This window comes from Lactuca virosa, chromosome 3 (genome assembly GCF_052849685.1).
Source record: "Lactuca virosa cultivar CGN04683 chromosome 3, Lactuca_virosa_CGN04683_v6, whole genome shotgun sequence".
Classification (NCBI taxonomy): Eukaryota; Viridiplantae; Streptophyta; class Magnoliopsida; order Asterales; family Asteraceae; genus Lactuca; species Lactuca virosa.
The window spans coordinates 171847829-171857705 of NC_136428.1; the positions used below are offsets into that span (position 1 = coordinate 171847829).

The following is a 9877-nucleotide window of genomic DNA, read 5'->3' on the forward strand; positions in this document are numbered from 1 at the left end:
ACAATAAGTCCAATATTTTCGGGATCCTCTCAAATAAAGATGAACACGTTGTCTTGACTTGGTATTTATGGGTCTTTTGCCTGGTAAAAACGTTTCTCTGTTGAGAATGAGTCTTATGTTCACTAATTCTGCACATGTGAGAAAAAGACTAGAAATATATCTGTTAGAAACGTTAGGAAATAATAGTAATGATAATGGTCAGGATCCTGAGATACGTTCGGGATCCTGAAAGTTCTTAAAGATTCGGGATCCTGAATAGGGTTGATGATCTTGGACCTAACACTAGTTATAATTTCCTAACTTAGGCCTAATTCGACTTAAAATCTTGATTGAGTTTGGTCCTTACCTGCATATAAGACTGGTGGGTATAGTCACTATGGGAGCCTCGTGATGCTCATGTGGAACACCTCTATGGCATGAACAATACCTCCTTCACGGAGTGGCTAAGCTAGCCCGATGCCCGGTGACCCCAACAACCACAAAACTATCTCTCTTCTTCCTTCCTTCTTCCTTTTCCTTTTCTCTTCGTGTGCTGACTACACCTCCCAGGCGGTGGCGATGTGATGATGAAGATGTGATGATGAAGACGATGCTGATGTGGTTTGGTGAGGCGTAAAGACCATACCGGACAACCTAATAATAAACTGCCTCCTCTATTGGTCTGCATACACCACCACGAATATCAAAGTAACATCTAATAAAGGAAAACCAAGATCTCAATTTATAGACAACAATGAATCTCACTAACACATTTTAAACATTTAATCCATGAAATTAGTAATTTTGAAATGTTTTTCAAAAAAAAATTTGAAACAAAAAATGTTGCACAAATCTTGTTAAGCTAAATAATGTATCCATCCTTTTATATCTAAAAAAAATAAAAAAAGTAAATCAAAAGTAAGTTTTATCGTCTCAAAAGAATCCATATAGGCTATGGCCGCATGTCTTCAGAATCAATTCTAGAAACTCCATGCCTACTGTGTAACGGTGTTTGTGTGTGTTCTAATCTTAATCTCAACAACCCTAATCAGTTTTAATGTTTTATACTCAACTACAAAACATTTCAATCTAAAATAGATATGATTCCAATTCGATAACCATTTAATCGGACACCAATATTGATCGCAAATAAAAAGGAAACCCTAATTCTAGTTCTGGGCTCTCGTCGCCATAATTCTACTTGTTTTTTGCTCAATGCTCACCGACACCGACATTCTCCGCTTCTCCACCGACAACCTCAACCGCTTCTCAGACTACATCGTCGGTGGCTCCCCTATTCATGAGTCACGACGACCTAGATCGCTACGATGTCTGTCAATTCCATTGATCTTGATCCTCATGCTCCCCAATTAACGGTTTTGCACTTTACAATAATACTTATTACGTTGCCTAAATTTGGTTGTCATGATGATATAAAGAACTGAACTTGAATCGAGTAGTAACTGAAGTGTACCTCATTTGTATTTTTTGATTATTTCAATTTTTAATTGCAAAAAATAGCAACATACTTGTATTGAAGCGTTGCACTTTCAATCTTTTTCTTTTATTACGCCGTTGTACCAAACAAAATCTAGGGTTGGTTTTTTTTCTTCTCTCTATTAAATTGTGTAATGAAATCTGAGTAATGATACATGTCTTGAAAAAGTGTTATATGTATAGTCTTTTTTTCTATACCAAATGAGAATAAGATTAAATGACCATTTTATCCTTACATTCTTAAAGGTTCACAGTGGTCATGAATTTTGCAGTGAGAATGAGTTGGAAGGAAAAAAAAATTGAAAGAACAAATGGGTAAAACGTTAGTGTCTTACTTCGTCAAGCCAAGTTATTCATTAACCTATTAAATCAAATAAACAACCATATATAGCTTTTCATAATGCAAATTAAATGCTTAACCCACTAAACTTATTAAGTAAAAAAACAAAAACCTCCTACTAAGTGTAAGATTCTGCTTTCATATTTTTTTCCTATGAGCAGTTGAGCACTCATTTTACTCATTTTAAGCACAAATATCAAAATGCCGTTCACTTTAATGACCCTGCCAAAAATGTCCACCAAATTTTTTTCCCAAAGAGAAATGTCCACCAAGTTGAACCATCATCCCTATGGATTCTGAAAAGTCATACAAAAAAACTGAAATTTCCTCAAAAACCAAATTGTTGTCGTTTCAACAACTTAATGCCAATAACTTGCCCATGTATTGTACTTCAATCTTCACATATTGTCTTCAAAAGTAAAGTATAACCCTTCTACTTTCCGTATTTACAAAACAACACCTCTTCTTATCAAGTTTGCACTTAAGTTGTTTTATCTTCTTTTGTGAGTTCAGGCGGGGGTGTAAAGAAATCTTTAGTTAATCCCCAAACATTGAAATGAACCTCCTCAATCATCCACTTTTCTTCAAATTGTCTCTTATGATTCGATGACTGTTCCCCATATCTGAAAATTGTTACAGACGTTCTCCCACTATGTGCAATGTTGACACCTTCAACATATCTGTAATCTTCTATCACTGATTCAGTACTAGTTTCCCAAAAAACACCATCCCCATTATCATAATTAACAGTAAGCAAACGTGAATCCTCAAATTTCACTAAAAGGCCCGATCTTTGGCTAAAGTAACCCCAAATTGTGTGATGTATAATCTCGTATCTTGAATCTGTGTGTTCCTCGAGATCAGATTGGCTTGTGTCAATCTTCAATATAAAGCATTCCTCTTCGTTTATGACCTTTTCGCCTATGCATACCGCTTGAAGAAACAAATCTCCTGTGGACCTTGGGTCCAAACCCTACAAATGGGCAATGATATTAGAAAAACATTTGGATCATATATTAAGGGAAATGATAAAAAAAATGCAAGCTTGTAAAAGTTTGGATATTAAAATGTAACTTATTTTCGTGTTTTTTATACAGTGGTATTGTTTGTACGGGTAAAAAAAATAGTTATATACTATAACTTACAACTTATGTATAACTTACAAGATTAAGTTGTGTTTCATTAAGTTAAGATCAAGTGCTAATCAGTAAAAATGACAAAAATAAGTGAGTTCCTATAAAAATGACAATGTTATTAAAATATATCGCAAAATAGTCAACAAAAACGTATAAAAAGTTCATGATTATTTTTACTAAATAAACTTCATCACGTGAAAAAAAGGAATCTTGCTTGCGAAATCTGTTTTATAAAATAGATTGTTATTTTATAATAAATATTAAAAAAATTGGTCAAGATCAACCATTTTTGTATTTTCAAAAGCCAATGAAGTATCACACAAATTTATTAGGACGTTGGTTACTTCATATATGCCCCAACTTTAGTTTTCTTTCCACTACATCCCAATATTTAGATAAAATGAATCGAGTGGTACATATAACATTGTCAAACTTTTCCCTTTGAGCATTGGCTTTCATCAGACGCCTGTTCTCTTCTTGATATCTCCGAATTCGTATCAATTTTATAAGATTATAGAAGTTTCCAAGATCATTTTAATGGAACTACCATTATGGCCATAATAAAATAGTTTCTACTACAAAAATGGTATTCATATCGTCAATAATACTGATGACAAGTACCTGAAGAAATCGACGAAGAGGACGAGGAGGACCTTTGGATATAGGTCTTAGTTGATTAGAAGACTGTCGCCACGAAATCTTGCCATTGCTTCCTGCAATAACTTTGCAACCCGCAACAAGTAGCTCCAAGCACCATAAATTTGGATTCTTTTGCCAAAGCACAAATGCACCCGTCTGCTCTCTGCTTTCTGCTTTCACGGCTTCATCCCCTTGGTGGAAGTCTGACGAGCTAATCTTCAACTGCCCAATAGCACATAAACTTTGTACCGCATTTAAAGCCGGTTGTCCACCGATTGCCGCCATGTATTGTTGCACAATATATTTCGCGGTTGATGCTTCCTTAAAAAAATGCAACATTTCATGTGTTATATTCACAATATAAAGAATTAATAAAAAAAAGTACCACTTAGAAAAATTTGTATGCCCTAGGTAAGGTGGTGTTAGGGTTTGCTTACAATAGATGAACTGCGAATGGATCGAGTGCGATTGTCTAGTTGAATCTGAAGGGGAAGAAGAGGAGATCCAACTATGTATAGCAAAAAGGTTAGCTCGTTATAACGATTAACTATTATCGGAGACGACCATTTATCTGATGTTTGAGCCCTCATCCATGTTGACATGTTTTGCCATCGAAGGTTTACACTGGTCCCCATGTTTGTAAACATCTCCTCGGGTATTGGTACATCAAGAACCGTCTCCAATGCATCTTCCCTTTCAAAATTCGGACAAAGTACCCTCATTTGTATTATATGATTAGGGTTGTTTGTATTTTTTCAATTTATGCACATTTGGATGGAAAAACCTTGTTTTTCTTGGTTTATTTTCAATGTTCTTGTAGGACTTTGGTGGTTTGTGATGAAAATGAGAAGGTTATGGTGTAGAGTTAAATGGCATTTGTCCGAGAGCAAGGGCTACCCTTAATTGTAGGGTATGTACGGACATTATTTTAGCTATGAGTTTCTTGTGGACCAATTTGTGGCCATACGCCTATATAATTGTATTGATCCAATCTTGTTTTTAGCGAGCTTTTACTTTGTCTTTTTGATTTTCTTTTGCGATTCCTAGTATTGTTTTCTATATAACAAATCATATACTTAAGTTTTAAGAAATTAAATATCTGAATACATGTTTTAAGATATCCGAAATAAGCATATTACCGGCCTTGTAACATAATCTATTTATATAAAAAAATAACACCCTGACGTTTTATACAGCTTAATCTCTTAAATATATGTCATAATCACATTATTAGGAATTTCAAGTTGGTGATGCATTTCAACGTTCAACATATAATTAATATATACTTTTATTATTTTTCTTTCATCTAAAATCTAATACAGATAAGGCCGATTAATATTACACGTAAGCAATGCTATATCAAAATTACTATTTTGCCCTTCTTGTTTGCGATTATGGCACTCGAACAACACTGTTTTGACTCTGCAACTCCGTGTCTACATTTCTTGATTTCTTGCTTCTTGTGAAAACTTCTTCCATCTCTTCAAGTGACCTCCCTTTAGTCTCAGGCAAAAAGAAAAAGAAAAAGATCCAAGCCAAAACCGACATACCAGCAAACAAAAAGAATGCCCCACCAATGGTGATTGCATTTACTAGGGATAAAAATGTCATAGACACAGTTGCATTGGTTGCCCTATTCACAGCCACCCCAATACTTGCCCCTTGCGCCCTTAACTTTAGTGGAAATATCTCACTACTATAAACCCATGTAACTGGCGCAAGCCCTATTGAGAAAAACATTACATATAGATAACATGTAGCTATACTTAACCAAAGTGCCCAAACTACCTTTTGGTTATGAGACTGATGCACTATGGTTAAAGCAAAACCTAACCCTAATAAGGCAACAATCATCCCTCCAACACTTATTTGTAGAAGTTTTCGTCTTCCGGATCTATCAATAAAGAAAGTGGATGAAAATATAAATATTAATTTCGTGACACCGACTCCTATGGTTGCTAATAAGAGCTTTTTCTTAGTTGTAACCCCGGCTTTCTTGAAAATCCGTGGGCTATATAAGACCACGGCTTCAATCCCGGTTGCATGTTCAAAGAAATGGATCCCAATGGCGGCTAGTAACATCCATCGGACAGGTGGAGTTGGTCTTAGTAGTAATTCTTTCCATACGCCTTGACCACGCGTGTTATGATTCAGTCTGACAAAATCGTCTGTACAGTTAGGATCTATCCCGGCTGCAAGCTTGATGTCTTGCAGCCGAGATTCTGCTTCTTCTTTGGTGTTTGACACCTTTAACAAGACTCGTTTAGCGTCCCCAAGACGCCCTTGCATTACAAGCCATCTTGGGGACTCTGGCATTCCCAGAATGCCAATAGCTAACCCTAAAGAAGGGGCAGCTGCTATTGCGAACATTACCCTCCAACCAATGTTTAAGGGTAAACTTGCCAAAAGGTAGTTTGAAATATAACCAGATAAAATTCCTATACTGATTCCAAGTTCCGGTAGAGAAGCTAAAATACCACGGGAACTGGCAGCAGAGATCTCGGCTGAGTACACCGGAGCTATTACAAGGGCAAACCCTACTCCGATTCCGGCGACACATCTGCCTGTCAAGAGAACTGCATAGGTCGGTGCAAAGGCCATTAGTAATGAGCCCAAAAGGAAGATGATGGCGGCTGAGCATATGGTGTACCGGCGGCCTATGTAGTCGGCAGTTCTGCCGGCGCTCAGGGCGCCAACAAGAGCGCAGAAGTTGATGATTCCGGCAAGGACTTGGATTTGTAAGTCGTTGATTTTAAGGTCTTCTTCGATAAAGATCAACGCTCCACTCATAACACCCGTTTCTACGTAAACGAATACAAAAAGATTAATAGATCGAGAATATCATCAAATATAAAAAGAATAGGCCGTACATACAAAGATAAGCACATACATACGAATATTTAATTAATAAGTACATACACACATATTTTGAAAAGAGATCGATAGTACCATAACCAAAGATGATGGAGATCATAGAAGCAACAATGGCACAAGCACAAGAATAAGGGTTAATTTTTTCATCCTCTTTTCCTTTTCCTTCCCCCATGTTTCAAGCTTCACTCTTTTCTTATCTCTCACGCCCACCCACACTCCTATATATATGTTAATAGTAGTTTTTGGGGATAATATTAATATGATTTTATTTTATCAAAATAGAGAAAATTTTATTTTATAAGCTTCAAATAGGTATATTTATTATCAGTAGTTTTGGGGTATATTATTATTAATATGATTAATATTTGTAAGTATGTGGTTAATAAGTAAACAATAAAATAAATTATCTATATTTTAACGTATATTTTAGAACGTATTGTGTTTTTTTAATTATGAGATTAACATGTTTTATTTTTTAACTGAATAATGACAATATGGAAGATATATTTTACTGTATTTCTTTCACTCTCAAAAGAAATATACTAATATTTATTTATTTATTTATTTATATTAGCTACATATTTTATATTTATTTGGTGATAAGAGAGAATAATAACTATAATTTGTTCTTATAAAAACGATTGCCCGATCTAAGCTTATCTTGCTTTTTTCAAGAACCTCATCTAATAAATTACTAAAAGACCACTTACATGAACCCATAGGCCATAACTTAGTTGAATCAAAATATTTGTAATATGACACATTTATTTTTCTTTTAAAAGAGGGATGAAAAGAAATCCAAATTGTGTTCCGAAATTAGAAAGTGGATATGCAGTAAGCCGATATACAACTCATAGTAAACGGGTCAACGGTTCACACCTGTATTCGAGGGAAATAGGCAGATAGAGCAATGGGCGGCGTGGACCATCATTGGTAGACAGTAGCAATGTCAAAGGGACGAAATATTTAATATCGTGATATCAAAAAGTGAAATAAAAAACTAAACTTAGACTTAAATTTAGAATAAATGTTGAAACTGTTGGGTAATTGGCAGCAGTGTTAAAAATATCTCAAATATAAATATCTGTATTTGAGAATCTGATGTAAAATTATATGAAGTTTAGGATATTCGGAAAGTTATAAATGGGATATCAAGACTTTTCTGACTCGGATACAAATAGTTTTATTTATTTATTTATTTATTTTTTGAATATTTCAGATATATGATATTCAAAAAAGTTATTATTTTTTATTTAAAAATATAATAGATTTGAAGAATTAATGGTTTGGATGTACTTTAGTGATTTTCTTCATGCCTTTTCATCAGGTTTTTAAAAATATTTGTACGGTAACTTAGGTAACATTTGGTTCGTTAAAATTCTTGGGAATTAGGAATTAGAATCCATTTCTTTCATATATCCATGTTTTGTTCAAGATTTGCTAAGGAATTGATTCTTAAAAAATAGAATGAAACTGTAACACTCGTTTTTCAAAATGGATCAGTTGATAACTGAAAAAAGTCAAAGACTTGATTTTTGAGGAAAACCATATGCCACGACGTGGTGCATGGAATGCCACTACGCGACATGACATCTGAGGAACGCACATTTTAATGATCGCCACGACGTGACAACTATTGCAGCCAAAGCCCATAGTTTTTAGGGTTTTCCCCATATTTAAATGCTCTAACTCTTGGTTTAGGGCATCTCCTTCAGCCTCCACCAAACCCTAGCCTCCATGGAAGATTAAGAGCTTGGTTGCTTGAAGTTGTGGGTGTTCTTGATTTAGTGAAGCTTGTGAAGAAAGAAACTCTTTCTTGGTGCGAGGGAGCATATAGCAAGACTAGATCCATCATCTTCTTCAAGTTTCTGGACCTTTGGAGGTAAAACGCTTGTACCATGACCTTGTTCTTTTGAGATTCACGTGTTGGTCATTATTGGTTGGTTTTGGTCCCATTCTTGGATGCTCTTGGAGTTTAAGGAACTCCAAAGCTTAATATGACATTCTTATGGTCATGAACTTCTGTTAAGTAACAGAAAATATATTAGTTTGAGAGTTCTTGGTCCCATGTGCAAGTTTTGGTCATATTAAGGACTTAATGGACTTAGGGGTGGAGATCTTGCCTTGGAGTGAAGTCTAAATGGATAAAGTTGGAAACTTTATCCATTAATTCATTGACAAGGATTAGATCTGAAGTTTTAAGCCTTGATCTGTAAGGATTAAGCTCTTAATGAAGATTTGAGGAAAAATGGCAGTGACCATGATGTGGCCAAGGAATGACCACGATGTGGTGAAGTTCAGAATTGCGACTGTATTGTCCTGGCATTCCCACGACATTTCTTGCATGTCGACTGTCTTGTTTGGACATGCCCACGACGTGGCCAAGAGGTCTTCACATCGTGGTGACTATTGACTTGGTTGGCCGTTGACTCTTGTTAACCGTTGACCATTGACTTTTGACAAGTATGACTTGGGGCCGGACTTGGAGGTTTTGGATTGTTGGTTTAGGATTTATCTCTTTGATGTTAGTCAGTACGCTGGATTGAGCAGTGCAAGGTGTGAGAGTGTTGTTGTACTTTTCCAGTTCTTCAGTTCAGGTGAGTCTCTCACTATACCACGTATCCCATTATATATCCTTTTGCATGATAGGATAAAGGTATTGTTAGAGTATGGGCATGCTAGTTGACTAGGTTAACTCCTTGTTATGCTTGTGCAGCATAGGACACTTGGTGCCATTGTAACACCCACAATTTTTCAAACTTTTTCAAATTTTAAAATGTTATGGTTTAAACAAAATCATTACGAGTATTAACCCACATTTAAGAAGAAACCGATCCCACAAAAAAATTTATGATTAAAACACTGGGTGTTACCATTAAGCATCACACAAACCATATCAAACAAATAAGAATTACATCAATACAATACATAAGGAATGTAACATCTCGACTCCCAGGTATAAAATTTAAAGCTTTATATATTCATATTTTAGACCTACTCGACGAATTGGCTGCCCCAACTCGTCGTGTAGAGACAGATCAGGACGCGTGGTTTATGGAACCTACTCGACGAGTTGGAGAACCCCAACTCGACGAGTAGAGGTTGTGCATAGAAACACTAATTTTTAAGGTGTGCACCCTATTTAAAGGACCTTAAGTCCTCCTTCCAGCCTCCTTACCACCTTTTGACGTCCAGAAGCAAACCCTAATCGATCTAACTCCGATTTTGAGTGTGTGTGAGGCTAAAAGTGTGTTTTTGGTGCACTTGTTGAAGAAACTTGAAGATTGAGAAGTTTGGAATGAGAAGGAGCTTGTAGATCCAACATCTACATCGTTTTGGCTTTTATTTGAAGGTAAAAAGTCATTACCTTGACTTCTCATTGCTTAGATCTTCCCTTGTGAAAGGAAATGGT

General features: G+C 35.7%; 2 protein-coding genes across 2 annotated transcripts; both read right to left on the reverse strand.

The window, feature by feature from the left end:
* Positions 1-1903: 1903 nt before the first annotated feature.
* On the reverse strand, positions 1904-4615 carry LOC145162734 (spindle assembly abnormal protein (DUF620)). Its single transcript, XM_079081797.1, has 3 exons — positions 4029-4615; positions 3574-3912; positions 1904-2789 (listed from the first exon to the last, which is right to left on the reverse strand). Exons 1-3 carry the CDS (start codon positions 4311-4313, stop codon positions 2298-2300), a joined length of 1116 nt encoding a protein of 371 aa, XP_078937923.1. The 5' UTR covers positions 4314-4615; the 3' UTR covers positions 1904-2297.
* Positions 4616-4861: 246 nt separating this feature from the next.
* LOC145166819 (putative polyol transporter 6) lies at positions 4862-6671 on the reverse strand. The gene is made up of 2 exons (XM_079085856.1): positions 6541-6671; positions 4862-6392 (listed from the first exon to the last, which is right to left on the reverse strand). The coding sequence occupies exons 1-2, from the start codon at positions 6635-6637 to the stop codon at positions 4984-4986; spliced, it is 1506 nt and encodes a 501-aa protein (XP_078941982.1). The 5' UTR covers positions 6638-6671; the 3' UTR covers positions 4862-4983.
* Between the last annotated feature and the right edge of the window lie 3206 nt (positions 6672-9877).

Excerpts from the sequence above, each read along its gene's own strand:
- LOC145162734 (XM_079081797.1), bottom strand. The coding sequence starts at position 4,313 with ATGAGGGTACTTTGTCCGAATTTTGAAAGGGAAGATGCATTGGAGACG. Across the intron at positions 3,913-4,028 it reads CCATTCGCAGTTCATCTATT|GAAGCATCAACCGCGAAATA; the intron begins GTAAGCAAACCC and ends CATTTTTTTAAG. Across the intron at positions 2,790-3,573 it reads CTCTTCGTCGATTTCTTCAG|GGTTTGGACCCAAGGTCCAC; the intron begins GTACTTGTCATC and ends GCCCATTTGTAG.
- LOC145166819 (XM_079085856.1), bottom strand. The coding sequence starts at position 6,637 with ATGGGGGAAGGAAAAGGAAAAGAGGATGAAAAAATTAACCCTTATTCT. Across the intron at positions 6,393-6,540 it reads CTCCATCATCTTTGGTTATG|AAACGGGTGTTATGAGTGGA; the intron begins GTACTATCGATC and ends TCGTTTACGTAG.